We start from the raw sequence: 16,571 nt of genomic DNA on the forward strand, positions 1-16,571 counted from the left end.
GCTTACCTGAGGAGGAGAAGGTGAAGATGCTAGGCAATGTGCCTGCAAAGGAGAGAGAGACTGTGTTGGGAAGGGACTAATCTATCACATTCCTAGGAATTCTGGGACCTCCTCCCAGATAAGGGCCAAATTCCTGTGTTCAGCATTTAAGGCTTTTCTGAAATCTAGTCCCTGCCTAGCTCTCCAGTCTTTGTGCTCTAGCCCAACCAAACTATTGTTATGAGTGTCCTACCTTCTCTTCCTAGTGACCCTTTACTCCTGTTTTTCCTGCCACCTGGAATGTTTTCCTTTCCCTTAACTACCAAGGATGAATTTCTGGTTATCCTTCAAGGCCAGCCCAAATGCTCTTTTCTCTTGCTCTCTGCCTGTGGTAGGTAGAATTCTAAGATGGCCCCCAGGATCCCTTAGTGTACACACTCTGCAAAATCTCCAGAGCTGTGAATATGATGAAATATCCTCCCAGAAATAGGTTATTTCATGTGACCCTATTGAACTTATGAAGGGTATATTATCCAGGTGGGCCTGACCTAATCATGTAAGCCCTTAAAATTTGCATCTAGAGGTCAGAGACAGAGGAGTCAGAGAAATTTAAAGTGTGAGAAGGGTTTGGCATTAGGGGAATGCTCCATGGCTGCCTTTGAAGATGGAGGGAGACCACATGGCAAGGAATACAGGAGATTTCTAGGTACTGAGAGTGGCCCCAGGTACCTCTAGCAGCTGAGAGCAATCCTCCAGCCAACAGCCAGCAAGAAAACAGGGACCTCAGTCCCAGCAACACAAATAACTAAATTCTGCTAACAACGTGAATGAGTGTGGAAGAGGATGAGAGCTCAGTGTGACAGACACCTTGATTTCAGTCTTGTGAGACCCTGAAGAGAGAATCTAACTAAGCTATTTCTAGACTACTGACTTACAGAACTGTGAGATTATTAATTGGTGTTGTTTTAAGCTACTAAATTTGTGATAAATGTTACACAACAATAGAAAACTAATACATTACCTCCCTCTGGTCTCCCACAATGTCAATAAGAATTCTAATGGAATGGAAATGAAGGCCCAGGGGATCTTTGTCAGGGGAGCTCCTTGCTCACCTTTTGCTAACCCCACAGAACTTCCTTGAGATTCCATGCTGCCTCCAGCTCCTCCCAGGATCTCCTCAGAATTGCCATCCCAGTTTGGACTTCCTGCCAAGCACAAAAGAAATAAGAAAACCCTTCAAATTCCCGGGGCAAAGGCTCACAATCCTTCTGACAAGGAGAGCCCTCACTGGCTCTGCAGGCTGACCTGCCCATCTCCAGGACTGGGACCTTATGCTCTCCACAGCCTCTTAATCTTTCAAGCTCAGATATGTTCAAAGTTCTTCCTTACAGCATTTATACATTCATTTGTCCATTGATTGATTGATTGATTCATTCATTCATTCGTTCATTCAGGCATTGCTTAGGTATCAGGTATATGGTGGTGAAAAATAGAGACATAGTTTCTGACCTGGTGGAGCTCATAGTTTAGTAGGGGGTGGCAGACATGAATGAAATCATAATTTATCACAAATGGTGATAACTGCTATTAGAAAAAAATAATGAGGTGACTGTGGGAGTTAAACAGAGACCTGAAGTGGCCTGCTTGGGGAAGGGTGGGTAAGGAGACCCGAGCTGAGATCTAAGGCATGAGCTGGAGTTTGAAGGGCAATGGAATGGATGAGGGCAGCAGGAAGGGGTAGGACAAAGCTGGTCAGATGATTATGAAGCAGAGACAGGAGCTTGAAAAAAGTCCCTGAGTGGAGATGGGGTAGGGTGTTCATTGGAGGAGCAAACTAGAGACCACTGGGGCTGGAGTTCAGAGAATGGGTGGGAGAGGGTGAGGTCATAGAGGAATGGGGGTAGGGAGCAGATCACACAGAGCCTGCTGGCCACGAAGAGGACTTTTAACTTCATTCTAAGTACGATGGGAAACCCTTGAGGGATTTTAAGTAGGGAAGGGGCATGAAGTGATTTGTGTCTTTAAAGGATCCCTTTGGCTGCTGGGAGAGACTGGCCTGTAGCAGGACAGGAGAGGAAGGAGGGAAACCAGTGAGGAGCCTGGAACAGTTTTCTAGGTGAGACACAATGGTGGTCTGCTGTAGCACAGTGACACTTGGGGTGGTGGGAAGTGGATGGATTTGGTAAATATATTAGAGGTAGCATTGTCAATAACTGAGGATGGATAGGATATTGGAGGGGTGTCTGAGGAGAGAGGCATGTAGAGGATGTCATACCCAAATTTGCATCCCTGTGACTTAGGCACCCTCAGTGGGTTCTAATCCTGCCCTATAAGGTCACCTAGGAAATGTCACTCCTTCTCTTAGGAAGGCAGGATACTGGAGTGGTGAATCACATTCATTCTGTGACCAGATTGTATGAGTTCAACTCTCTGATTAGCTGTGTGACATTGAGAAACTTATTTTACCTCTCTGTGCTTCATTCTCCTCATATGTAAGATTAAGATGTCAAGAAAGAAAGATGTTTCTTGTGAGGATTAAATGAGGGACGAGTACAGTATGTAGAGCAGTACTTGCGCATAGGAAGAGCTCACAAATGTTAACGTATTATTTCATAATTTTTTGGGAAGTTAAAGATAATTTTAATTATCTTCCCCAATTCTTCTACCCCTGTCATTAAGCAGGACTATTCACAGAGCACAGAAAAACCAATAAGACCCGCCTCGTCCAATGATGCATTCCTCCTCTGCTTGGGAAGCATCAGCAATTCTTTCGTCCAACAAAACAAATGTCAAAGCTAACCCTTGGCCAATTTGTTTCTGTTCAGCCTTCCCAGTCTCAACACTCCTCCTCTCCCAAGGCCTCTAATTCCGTGCATGTATACTGAGGCCCAGAGAAGTTAAGTAACTGGTCCAAAGTCCCAAAGCAAGCAAGCAAGCAAGGAAGCAGCTTTCCCATCACTGGAGTCTGCATAAGCCTTGTAGATTCCCAGCTCCTGGTACTGTCCATTCATATCTCACCCTCATGGCTCGACCTCTTACCCACAACACTCACCATCTTCATCAGGAGTGAGGAAGGTATAGAAAGCTGGTGGGTTCAAGGACTCCACGTACTTGGATTCCACCATTGATTCAGACAGCAGCTCTAGCTCCTCAGGGAGAAGGAGCAGACTGATGGCCTCAGGGAGGATGCTAGAAGGCAGCAAGATTGGCAGGTTTGGAGGGCTGCCTTCTGGTGTAGGCCTGGAGCTGTTGAGTAGGCTCATTGTTGGAACTCCTGGCCTAGATGGTCCCAGAACTTGCCTGGTCCTCTGGGGACCCGGGAGCAGGTCATACTGATGCCAGAACCTTCCAGGGGGCAGAGTGGGAGTAAAGGGCATGGGGAGGGGTTCTCCAAGGACAGAGGTGGTTGTGGTACTGCTGGGACCTGTAGAACTTGAGATTGTATTTGGGAATGTGCTTAGGCTCTCAGGAAGTGGGGGCCTTGGTCTGTCAGGTCTAGGAGGTAGTGGGGTTTGGGGCATATGGGGGTTTGGGGTCTCAGGCTTGGAAAGTGATATGCTTGTGGAAATTTGGTGTGGTGGGGCACTCGGTTTAAGAGATAATGAGATTTTAGGGGTCTTGGACAAGAGGATTCCAGGCCCCGGGTGTGGCATGTTGTTTCGGGTCTTGGGAGCAGGAACCCTAGGTCTGGTGTGTGGTGGGTACTTGGGAACCTGAAGTGTAGAGACTCCAGGTATTGACTGTGGCAGGCCTTTAGGTGACTGTGATGTGAGTGCCCCAAGTTGAGGGTGCGATGGAGCACCAGGTTTGGAATGCAGTGGAGTAACACATTTCACAGTGTCAGCTTTGGGTGAGGCTGGGATGCCAGGTTGCACAGGTGGGACTTGTGTCCTGGAGTTCATGAGTAATATATCAGGATTCTGGTGTGATAGAGAGCTGGGCTTCAGAGGCAACAGAGTACCAGAATTTGAGGGCACAAGAATGGTAGGTTTTGTACTGAGAGTTGGCTGGGCCAAGGTGCCAGAATCCTGTTGTGCTGGAATTTTGGCCTTTGGGTATGTGGGCGTTGACAGGGTATGAGGGCTCTCTCCCAATGGCTCCAACTCTTTGGAACTTAGCATCTTCTTGGTAGAGGCAGTAGTAGTTGAGGATAAGTAGAACTTTGGTTTCACAGGCCTTGATTTGGGGGAGATGACCTTGGGCACCAAGGATGGCTGAGCTGTGCTTACCCCTGGGCCATGCCTGCTGCTGGATGAGAGCATGATGGTGTCTGGCCCAGCAGAGGTGGAGGTCTGTCTCCTGGTCTCCTCACTGGCCTCTTTGGGTTGCACCATGACCAGTGAAGTCAGAGGTGTGACAAAGTTGTATTCAAGGGACAGGTTGAGGACTTTGGCAGCCAGCAGGTGGCGAGTGGTGGTGTCACGAGCTTGGAAGCGTGCATCCAGCAGCTCTCCAATGGTGACATAGGCCCAGAGGCGGCGGATGAAGTGGGCCACATTGGGGGCTGGCTCCCCTGGGCAACCAAAGGCCTTCTGGCTGTTGTTGGTGGCCCCTTCACTGTGGTGGGCCACAAGAAGCTGATCCTTGGGGCCACGGGCTGCCAGGTGGATGCCCAGTTCCTGTTTGCCTGGCTGCACCTGTCCTGCCACCACCAGCTCAGAGCCACCAAAGTAGTTGGGGAAAACGGCCCAAGGAGAGGCCCCAACCAAGCCACCCAGGTAGTTCAGACGCACATCTGCCAGCAGAGGCATGGAGATCTCCTCATAGAGGCCCTCCAGCTGTAGGGCTGCATCAGTGTCCTCATATATGCGCTGGGCTGTTCCCCGGTTTTCCAGGGACAGGCGGCGCAGCAGTGTAAAGTCAGCATCATCCCCAAAGGCCAAGCTGAAAAGGGATACCCTGTGGCCTAGCGCCTGACGGACATTGGAGAGGATCACACTGGGGGTCGTCACACCGGCCGTAGGCTCCCCATCCGTCAGGAAGATGATAAGAGGGATCCTCCCCACACTGGGGCCCCTCCCAGGCTCCTGGTTGCTATGGTTCAGCACTGAAGCAGCTGCCAGCAGAGCTGAGTTGATGTCTGTCCCTAATTGGGGAATAGATTGTGAGACCATCTTCTCTGGTCACTTCTACCCCCATTGCAGACACACTGGGCACCTCACCAACCTCCCAGGCTTACAGCTCCTTATCTTTGCTCAGGCTGTATCCACTGTTTCTCCTTCCTAACTTCTCCACTCCCACCCAGACTTGCTGAGATCTGACATTGGGGCCCATATGTCCTTGGCTTTTATCACTCTCTGTCTCACATTGTTCTTTGTCTGTTTCCTTGGTGGTGCAGGGTCGAGGGGGGAGATGTCTCATTCCTGAGCCAGACTGGCAGGCTCCCAAAGCTAGCACCCCCACCCCCGCCAACCTTCTTGCTACAGGGGAAGAAAGGACAGAGTTGACAGGAGGCAGTGGGTAGAGGAGACTTCAGTAGTTGTCAGAGACGATTGCTTAAAAGCTAGAATCAGGGCAACAGCTTCCTCAAATGCTTGGAAATAAATATCTAGATTATTGATTTAAAGAAAGTTTAGCAAATTCTCTCAAGTGTTTGCTTTAAAGAGGAGGAAACTGAGGCCAAAAAGAAATGTGCCCTAAGATACATGGAGAATCAGCTGCGCTCTTTCTACAAGGAAAGGGTGATGAGAGAACACAGAGGACAAAGGACCATATTTGTGTGAAATGTAGTCTTGATATTTCAGGCACTGTGAGAATTGAGGAGAATGGGGGAATGAAGAGAGGGTTTCAGGAGTTTCCCATATCACCACAGCCTGCCCATTTGGGTGGGTAGATCTAACACTTACAGCCATCCGCTTCCATGCAATGCAGGTAGTCCTTGGCACTGTGGACATTCTGGATGGTGGCCTGGATTGAGCCTCCAGCTTTCCAGACATTAACTGTGTCAGAAAAGGAGATGATGTTGAAGTAGTCATTGGCTTTAAGGTCACTGAGGATCACATTCATGGCCTTTTTAGTCTGTGGGATATGGATGAAATGAAGAGAATGGGACAAGACTTGAGGTCTATGAGATTGAAAGGCTTTTTCTACACAAGGCATTAACATCTAAGTGTTATATGGTTTTAAGACCCTCTGAATGCAGGACTCTGTGAATCTAGGATTCTCAGGTGAAAAGACTCTATGGGTTCCAAGGCATAGAACTACACTGTTTAATATGGGAGCTAATAGTCACATATAGCTACTTATATTTGAATATAAACTAGCTAAAATTAAAGAAAAATTCAAACATTTAATTCTTTACTTGCAGTAGCCACATTTCAAGAGTTCAATAGCCACATGTTGCCAGTGGCTACTGTATTAGATAGCACAGAATTTTAGATCATTTCCATCATCACGAAAGTCATATTGGACACTGGTCGTCTAAAAGGTTCAAGCTCCATGTTTTTAGAGCTCTAGAATTCATTTGCTATATGGTTCCTGGGCTCCATGACCCAGGATTCAATGATGTTTAGGACCTTTATGATCCCAGGTCTTTTTTTTTTTATTATTATACTTTAAGTTCTAGGGTACGTGTACACAGTGTGTAGGTTTGTTACATATGTATACATGTGCCATGTTGGTGTGCTGCACCCATTAACTCATCATTTACATTAGGTATATCTCCTAATGCTATCCTTCCCCCCTCCCCCTACGCTACAGCAGGCCCCAGTGTGTGATGTTCCCCTTCCTGTGTCCAAGTGTTCTCATTATTCAATTCCCACCTATGAGTGAGAACATGTGGTGTTTGGTTTTTTGTCCTTGAGATAGTTTGCTGAGAATGATGGTTTCCAGCTTCATCCATGTCCCTACAAAGGACATGAACTCATTATTTATTATGGCTGCATAGTATTCCATGGTGTATATGTGCCACATTTTCTTAATCCAGTCTATCATTGTTGGACATCTGGGTTGGTTCCAAGTCTTTGCTATTGTGAATAGTGCCACAATAAACATACGTGTGCATGTGTCTTTATAGCAGCATGATTTATAATCCTTTGGGTATATATCCAGTAATGGGATGGCTGGGTCAAATGGTATTTCTAGTCCTAGATCCCTGAGGAATTGCCACACTGTCTTCCACAATAGTTGAACTAGTTTCCAGTCCCACCAACAGTGTAAAAGTGTTCCTATTTCTCCACATTCTCTCCAGCACCTGTTGTTTCCTGACTTTTTAATGATCGCCATTCTAACTGGTGTGAGATGGTATCTCATTGTGATTTTGATTTGCATTTCTCTGATGGCCAGTGATGATGAGCATTTTTTCATATGTCTGTTGGCTGCATAAATGTCTTCTTTTGAGAAGTGTTTGTTCATATCCTTCGCCCACTTTTTGATGGGGTTGTTTGTTTTTTTCTTGTAAATTTGTTTGAGTTCATTGTAGATTCTGGATATTAGCCCTTTGTCAGATGAGTAGATTGCAAAAATTTTCTCCCATTCTGCAGGTTGCCTGTTCACTCTGATGGTAGTTTCTTTTGCTGTGCAGAAGCTCTTGAGTTTAATTAGATCCCATTTGTCAATTTTGGCTTTTGTTGCCATTGCTTTTGGTGTTTTAGACATGAAGCCCTTGCCCATGCCTATGTCCTGAATGGTATTGCCTAGATTTTCTTCTAGGGTTTTTATGGTTTTAGGTTTAACATGTAAGTCTTTCATCCATCTTGAATTAATTTTTGTATAAGGTGTAAGGAAGGGATCCAGTTTCAGCTTTCTACATATGGCTAGCCAGTTTTCCCAGCACCATTTATTAAATAGGGAATCCTTCCCCCATTGCTTGTTTTCATCAGGTTTGTCAAAGATCAGATGGTTGTAGATGTGTGGTATTATTTCTGAGGGCTCTGTTCTGTTCCATTGGTCTATATTTCTGTTGTGGTACCAGTACCATGCTGTTTTGGTTACTGTAGCCTTGTAGTATAGTTTGAAGTCAGGTAGCGTGATGCCTCGAGCTTTGTTCTTTTGGCTTAGGATTGACTTGGCAATGCGGGCTCTTTTTTGGTTCCATATGAACTTTAAAGTAGTTTTTCCAATTCTGTGAAGAAAGTCCTTGGTAGCTTGATAGGGATGGCATTCAATCTGTAAATTACCTTGGGCAGTATGACCATTTTCACCATATTGATTCTTCCTATCCATGAGCATGGAATGTTCTTCCATTTGTTTGTGTCCCCTTTTATTTCATTGAACAGTGGTTTGTAGTTCTCCTTGAAGAGGTCCTTCACATCACTTGTAAGTTGGATTCCTAGGTATTTTGCTCTCTTTGAAGCAGTTGTGAATGGGAGTTCACTCATGATTTGGCTGTTTGTCTGTTATTGGTGTATAAGAATGCTTGTGATTTTTGCACACTGATTTTGTATCCTGAGACTTTGCTGAAGTTGCTTATCAGCTTAAGGAGATTTTGCGCTGAGACGATGGGGTTTTCTAGATATACAGTCATGTCATCTGCAAACAGGATCCCAGGTCTTTATAGCTGCCTTTCAATGACTTTGCATGCTTTGGTTCTGCTGTAATCTGCTCTTCTGCCTCACCCTCCACTTCTTCCAGGCTAGTCTCACCAGCCCTAGAAAACTCAGGTTCCAGTTTAACTCCATACACTTTGCTCTTTTGTGCTCTTTAGATAGCATACTCTCCAACTTCCCTCTATTTATTCACATCTTTACTGTTCTTTCAGTTGCTCCTTCTCTGGAAAGTTCTTCCTTAAGTTGCCAACCCTGACTCCTGCCCTTCTCGCTTAGATATTCCCTGTCCCAGTCTGTTAACTGACTGTTTTACATGAAATATTTTTACTTTCTATCCAAATATTGAACCCTTTCAGAGAAGGGCTTATAATGCTGCTGCTTCTTGTCTCCCTTCTCCACGGCAATACTAGCATAAGGCTAGGCCCATAGAAGATTCAGGGAATAGAGTATATAGTATCTACTATTAGATATCATTTACAGGACACTTGCTATGTTCCAGGCAGTGTGCTAAATCCTTTCGATGCATCAGCTCACTTAATTATCACAGCAACACAATGAAGAAGGTACTAATACTATCCTCATTTTACAGGTGATGACACTGAGACTTAGAGAGGTGGTTACTTGCTTAAGGTCACACAGCTAGTCATTGATGGACAAGGGATTCAAATCCACATTTGGGAGGTTTTAAATCCAGTGACCCTAAGCACACTATTATGCTTTCAATCCTTTATATATATATGGATTTCAGAGACCACAGGAAGGACACTTGAGACCCACCTTTCTCTATACCTTAAACTGATAGGAAATATCTTGAATGCTTCTAAGTGGATTAGAGTCTTTCCTGCCATAGGGAGAGCTCTGGGGATAGGTCGTATATTCTGGGACAGGGAGCTAAGCATCATACTCTTGTTTCCATTGAGAGGGAAGAGACTTAATAGGATTGCCTTTCCTGAGAACAGCAGTAGAAAAGTGAGAGCCTATGAGGTCCTAGAAGTCAGAACCTCTTGTTGACCAGGAATAGACTGTTTGTAGAAGTGTGCTGTTAAATCTCCAATTACTTTGAGATTTCCTAGCTATCTTTCTGTAATTGAATTCTAGTTTAATTCCATTTGATTTGAGAGCATACTTGGTATGATTTATATTATTTTAAATTTGTTAAGGTATGTTTTAAGGCCAAGGATATGGTCCATCTTGGTAAATGTTCCATGTGAGCTTGAGAAGAATGTGTAATCTGCTTGAGAAGAATGTGTAATGTTGTTGAATAAAATATTCTAGAAATGTCAATTCGATCCAGTTAATTGATGGTTGTGTTCAGTTCAACTATGTCCTTACTGATTTTCTGCCTGCTGAATCTGTCAATTACTGATAAAAGGATGATGGAGTCTCTAATTATAATAGTGGATTCATGTATTTTTACCTTCCAGTTTCATCAGTTTTTACTTCATATATTTTGGTATGTTGTTGTTCGTTGCATGCACATTAACGATTGTTTGTCTTCTTGGAGAATTTCCCCTTTGCCATTATATTTGTTTTATTGTTATATCATATAATGCAACTGTTTATTGCTGAAAATTTCCTTGCTTTGAAGTCTATTTTGTCCAAAACTAATACAGCTACCCCAGCCAGCTTTCTTTAATTTGTGTTAGCATGGTATATCTTTCTCTATCCCTTTGCTTTTGATTTATCTGCATCTTTATATTTAAAGTGGTTTTCTTATAAACAACCTACAATTGGGTCTTATTTTATTATCCACACTGAGAGTCTCTGTCTTTTAATTGGTATATTTAAACCATTTATGATTACAGTCGTTACTGACATAGTTGGATTAATATTTGCCATAGTTGTAAATATTTTCTATTCTTTTAAAATTCTTTATTCTTATGTCTTCCACTTATTTTCTGGCCTCTCTAGTTTTAATTGGGCATTTTACATGATCCCGTTTTATCTTATCTCTTAGCATATGCATTAGACTTAAAAGCTTTTAGCAGTTCCCCTAGAGTTTGCAGTATACATTTACAACCAACCCAAATCCACTTTCAAATAACACTATACAGCTTTATGCATAGTGCAAGTACCTTGTAACAGAGTATTCCCAATTTTTCCCTCCCATCCTATACAATATTACTATCATTAATTTCACTTATTCCTAAGCTACATTCACTAAATACATTGTTATTTTGAAAAAATATTATCTGTTAGGTCAGTTAATAAGAAAACTATTTTATTTTACCTTCATTTATTCCTTCTCTAACACTTTTCCTTTCTTTATGTAGATCCAACTATCTGAGATATACCATTTTCTTCCTCTATGTAGAACTTCTTTTAACATTTCTTGCAAAGCAGGTTTATTGGTGACAATTCCCAAAATTTTTGTTTGTTTGAGAAAGTATTTTTTTTCACTTTGGAAGAATAATTTTGATGTATACAGAATTCTAGGCTGGTGGGTTTTTTCCTTTAACACTTGTAATATTTCACTCCACTTTCTTCTTGCTCCCATGGTTTCTGAAGAAAAGTCTGATATAGTTTATATCCTTGCTCCTCTATAGGTAAGGTAAATTTTCCTCTGGCTTTTTAAAAGATTTTTTCTGCTGTCTGAATGTGATATGCCTAGGTGTAGATGGTTTAGTATTTATCCTGCTTTGTGTTCTCCTAAGCTTTTGGACCTGAGGTTTGGTGTGCATAATTTATTTTGGAAAATTTGTATCTATTATTACTTCAAGTATTTCTTCTGTTCCTTTCTCTCTTTCTTCTCCATCTATTATTTCCATGATGCATATGTAACACTTTTAAAATTGTTCCACAATTCTTGGATATTCTAGAGTGTTTCTTAAAATTCTTTTTTATTTTTGTTTTTTAGCTTCAGGAATTTCTATGAATGTATCTTCATGGTCATTGGTTCTTTACCCAACCATGTCCAGTCTACTGATGAGTGAATCAAAGGGATTCTTCATTCCTGTTACAGTATTTCTAATATCCAGCATTTCCTTTTTATTTTCCTAGAGTTTTCATGTCTCTGCTTACATTACCATGTGTTGTCCTTATATGTGGTGCACTCTATCCATTAGTGCCCATAGCATATTAATCATGGGTTTTAAAATTCTTGGTTTGACCCATTAAAAAATTGGCAAAGGACATGAACAGATACTTCTGAAAAGAAGACATACATGTGGACAACGAGCATATGAAAAAAATACTTAACATCACTGATCATTAGAGAAATGGAAATCACAACCACAATGAGATACCATCTCACACCAGTCAGAATGGCTATTATTAAATAGTTAAAAAAAAACAACAATGACAGATGCTGGCAAGGTTGTAGAGAAAAGGGAACCCTTATACACTGTTGGTGGGAGTGTAAATTAGTACAGCCATTGTGGAAGACACTGTGGCAATTCCTCAAAGATCTAAAAACAGAAATACCATTTGGCCCAGCAAACCCATTACTGGGTATATACCCAAAGGAATGTAAGTCGTTCTACCATAAAGACACATGCACATGTACGTTCATTGCAGCACAATTCACAATAGCAAAGACATGGAATCAACCTAAATGCCCATCAATAGTGGACTGGATAAAGAAAATGTGGTACATATACACCATGAAATACTATGCAGCCATAAAAAAGAATGAAATCCTGTCCTTTGCAGGAACAGGGATAGGAACTGGAGGCAATCATCCTAAGTGAATTAATGCAGGAGCAGAAAACCAGTGCTACATATTCTCACTTATCAGTGGGAGCTAAACATTGAACACACATGTACACAAAGAAGGGGACAAGAGACACTGGGGCCTACTTGAGGGTGGAAGGTCAGAGAAGGGTGAACGTTGAAAAATGATGTAGGCCGGGCGCGGTGGCTCACGCTTGTAATCCCAGCACTTTGGGAGGCCGAGGCGGGCGGATCACGAGGTCAGGAGATCGAGACCACAGTGAAACCCCGTCTCTACTAAAAATACAAAAAATTAGCCGGGCGTGGTGGCGGGCGCCTGTAGTCCCAGCTACTCGGAGAGGCTGAGGCAGGAGAATGGCGTGAACCCGGGATGCGGAGCTTGCAGTGAGCCGAGATCGCGCCACTGCACTCCAGCCTGGGCGACAGAGCGAGACTCTGTCTCAAAAAAAAAAAAAAAAAAAAAAAAAAGAAAAATGATGTATTACATACTGTGCTTATTACCAGGGTGACAAAATAATCTGTACACCAAACACCTGCAATACTAAATTTACCCATGTAACAAACCTGCTCATGTATCCACTGAACCTAAAATAAAAGTTGGAAAAAAATATTTCAATCAAAAATAAAATTGTTTGATAATTTCAACATATCTGACATATTGAAGTCTGGCTGTGATGTGTGTTTACTCTCTTCAGACAGTGTTTTTCTCCTTTTAGCATGCCTTCTCATTTTAGGCTGAAAGCCAGACATGATGTATCAGGTAAAAGGAAATAAACTAAACGACATTCAGTGTGGGGTTTTAAGTTTATCTGGCTATGAGTTAGGTAATGTTTCCTGTTTGGAGCAGTTTTAGTTGTCAGAGGCTAAAATTACTACTTTTTTTTTTGACAGGGTCTTGCTCTGTTGCCCCAGCCTGAGAGCAGTGGTGTGATCTTGGCTCACTGCAAGCTCCACTCGCTGGGCTCAAGCCATTTTCCAAATGCAGCCTCCCGAGTAGCTGGGACTACAGGTACGCATCACCACACGTGGCTAATTTTTGTATTTTTAGTAGAGACAAGGTTTTGCCATGTTGCCTAGGCTGGTCTCAAACTCCTGGGCTCAAGTGATCCACCTACCTCAGCTTCCCTTCTAGTGTCCGTATTTTTGTTGCTTCTGTTGTCTTTGCTTTTCCCTAGGAACATTTTCTTATATAGGGTTTGGGCTTGTAGTTCTATCAGCTGTAACTTTCCGTTATTGCCGAGGAGCCCAGTTGATGTGGTGATAATGTGTGGAGTGAGAGGAAGCATTCTATACTCTTATGAGGAGGTCTCAGTCTTTTAGTGAATTGGTGTCCCTGAGATAGAAACTTCACAAGGACTTCTGAGATTTTACCCCTCCTCAGTGAGACAAGAAGGCTAGAAAGGGCTGGATTTGGGGAGATCCCTCCCCCTACACTGGGGCTGGGGAGCTGGCTTGGGTTACTACCCATTTTTCCTCAGGTTGCTCAACTCTGGTAAAACAAACTCAGCCTTAGGTCCCAAGGGCTCTGTGATTGAAAGATTAAGGAGCAAAAGCTATACAATTGCAAGACACCGGTACAAAAAGCTCCAGGGTATTATGGTATGAAATGCTGCCTGCAGAACTTTATGGATTCAGGGGCTAAAGTCAAAGCCTGCTTGGTCTACGGCCTCAGAACTCTGACCCATGGGCACAGTGGTAGAAGTGCAACAAAATTAAAATCGATATGGCTCCTGACTCTACGGTTTCTAATTCTATAATGCTAGTACTCTATACTATTAGGCCTTTAAAGTAAAAAAAAAAAAATAACAAAGACCTAAAACCTTGTGGCCTCAGGAAAACTCAGAGTCTTTCTGACCTAAGGTTTTCTTGCTTCTGGATTCTAGGATCCCAGGGTGCTCTAGCTTGAGGGTCCTATATGACCCTGGGCTTTTGTGGTTGAGGGTCTCAATGGTTTCACAGTGACCAATGTGTCAATGTTCTTAGGACTCTGTGGCTCCAGGTCCACAGGCTCCTGTTAGGTAAGATACCAGGACCCTAGGGTAGGCCCAAGCCTGTAAGACTCAAGGGTCATGGGATGGTGGAATCTCTTCTCCCAGAGCCCCATTGTTACCACGCTCTCTGCTTTCTGGGTCTTCTGATACTAGGACTAAGAAAGGTTTCCAGGATCCTTGTTACCTGTTCCATCTTGGTACCAAACATGGAGCCGCTTACGTCAATAACAAAAACCACATTCTTCTCCATAGGTGGAAGGCCTCTGGGGGCAAAGTAGTGAATGAAATAGTCATCGTAAATCTGGACCAAAAAAAAAAAAAAAAAAAAGTAAAACCAAGAAGGACAGTGAAAGCCAATCTAAATCAGGTCCCCTCTTATTTTCCTGCATAACACTGTGCTTTGTTCCCCAGGACTTCTCACTGTTTCTAAACAGAACTGTGTGTGACTGTTTGCTCACTGTCCATCTCCTTCACCAGAACCGTGTCTCAGCTATTCAGACCTTCATCCCGGGGCCTCCCCCAGAGCTGCGGAGGGAATGAGACTGGCTTGTAGCCCAGGACTCCAAGGATCAGGATCTCTGTAATATGTGAGTTCCTGTCTGTGAGAGAGTTGGGCTTGTACAGCCTTGAGGGTCCCTAGGGATATTTTGCCTGGGCTGCAGGAACTCCAAGTATTGTTTTAACCTCCCTGTATAGAGTGAGCCTGGGGCCCAGCTCTTTGCTGCCAGGGGCTGGGAGTTGCAGGGCCTCCCTCTCCTCCTAAAACCTCCTTTCTGCTGTTGCTGGGCAGAGCAGGGAGAGGAGGAGGGAACCTAGGCAGTGAGCTGTTTATTCAGAGGGGATTGGTTACACCAGGTACAGATGCCTTGGGCTGTCCTGGATGTGATTGGCTGCTGACTCCCCTCCCCCACTCCATTCCTCCCTCTGCAGAGCCTCTGGGCTGGGACAGCTGAGGGAAGGGGAGGGAAGGGGAGGGGATGGGGTCTGGGAGGGCCCCTCAGGACCAGTCTCAGCTCAGCTCAGGGATGTCTGCGCTGGCTGAGGGTCTGTGCTACCCTGAAGCTGAAGCAGGCTCTGCCCAGGGCCACAGGCTTTTGCTCCTCTCTGCCCTTCAGGCACTCTCTGACCATTAGGCTGTACACTACCTCTTCCCTCTCAAGACGAAAGAAGAGATGGGAAGACATCTGCTCTTCCCCCTCCACCCCAGGCTTTGAATTAATTCTCATGTGCAATTGCAGCCTCTGTCTCTGCTAATCCTGGCACTCTGGTACAGTTCAAAAAGGCCTGTGTCACCCACACTACAACTGCCCAAGCCAACAGCAGAACCCAGTGGCCTCTGCACACCTCCCATACCTGGGCCGGTGAGCGCTCCTGGGAAAACCATGCCTACCTTTCCCCGATTCCACGCCCACCAGGGCCCCCACTTCCTATCACATAACTCAAGGGCAGGACCTTGCTCACCAGCCTTTCCCAGTCACTTTAGCAGTCATTCCATCCTACCCACCTGACTCAGGAAGAGAATTAAGAGCACGGAGCCAGGGACACTTTGACTGCCCACCCCACCTTTCTATAGGGTCCACATCACCATGCGCCTCCTCCCTCAGCCTAAGGACGAAGAGGTCCTGCCTTGGACCCCATGCACTCCAAGTGCCCAGCCCCTCCAGTACTCCTCAGGTCCCCTCTCTCCAACCCCATTTAACATGTACCCCACTGGGTCTTCTTGAAATATAGAATTTTTTTTGTCTTTTCCATGCACTAAGACTAGCTCTTGTCCCCAGTCCACTCCCAAACTTCTCTCTAGCCTCTTTTTTCCCTGAAGCATCACAGGCTGAGAAAGTGGGCACCCTCAATGGGCTCAAATGCAGATGACTCCTGGGGACCACCACAGACTGGCTACCGTGCCCACCCCGCATAGACACTTCCCTCACTAAAGGCAACCATGACTAGCTTGCCTCCAAACTCAATGGCTGGAAGAGGGGTGAAGCAAGATGGTGGAATAAAAAGCTCCACTGATCGTCGTCCCCCAGGAAGGACACCAGTTTAGCAACCATCTACACACAAATAAGCACCTTCAAAAGAACCAAAAGCTCAGTACCTGGTTTTAACTTCATATCAATGAAAGAGGCACTGAAGTGGTAGAAAGAACAGTCTTGAATTGCCAACACCACACCTACCCCACCCTCCAACTCTGCCCCCAGCAGAGGAGGCACGGTGTGCAAGAGCATTTCTGTGTGTTGGGGGAGGGAGAGCGCAGCTATTGTGAGGCATTGACCTCAGTGTTGCCCTCTTAGAGCGGTAAAAAACAAAAAACAAACAAAAGAAAACTGAACCAAACTCGGCTGATGCCTGAATATGGAGGGAGCACTCAAACAGCCCTAGCTACACATGAATTACCCATGTCAGCATGTCAGCAGTTGGCACTTGAGTTCCTGCAAGCCTCACC

At 44.4% G+C, this 16,571-nt stretch overlaps 1 protein-coding gene across 1 annotated transcript in view; it reads right to left on the reverse strand.

Moving 5' to 3' along the window:
- The window catches only part of ITIH6 (inter-alpha-trypsin inhibitor heavy chain family member 6), a 43,466-nt gene that overhangs the window by 5,011 nt on the left and 21,884 nt on the right, over positions 1-16,571 (reverse strand). Inside the window, exons 6-10 of the mRNA XM_032757011.2 lie at positions 14,313-14,429; positions 5,826-5,997; positions 3,032-5,065; positions 1,092-1,184; positions 7-42 (exon numbers count right to left, since the gene is read on the reverse strand). Coding sequence (XP_032612902.1) covers positions 7-42; positions 1,092-1,184; positions 3,032-5,065; positions 5,826-5,997; positions 14,313-14,429 — 2,452 coding nt within the window. The remainder of the gene's footprint in view (positions 1-6; positions 43-1,091; positions 1,185-3,031; positions 5,066-5,825; positions 5,998-14,312; positions 14,430-16,571) is intronic.

Source organism: Hylobates moloch, unplaced genomic scaffold, assembly GCF_009828535.3.
Source record: "Hylobates moloch isolate HMO894 unplaced genomic scaffold, HMol_V3 SCAFFOLD_7, whole genome shotgun sequence".
In the NCBI taxonomy this organism is placed as follows: domain Eukaryota; kingdom Metazoa; phylum Chordata; class Mammalia; order Primates; family Hylobatidae; genus Hylobates; species Hylobates moloch.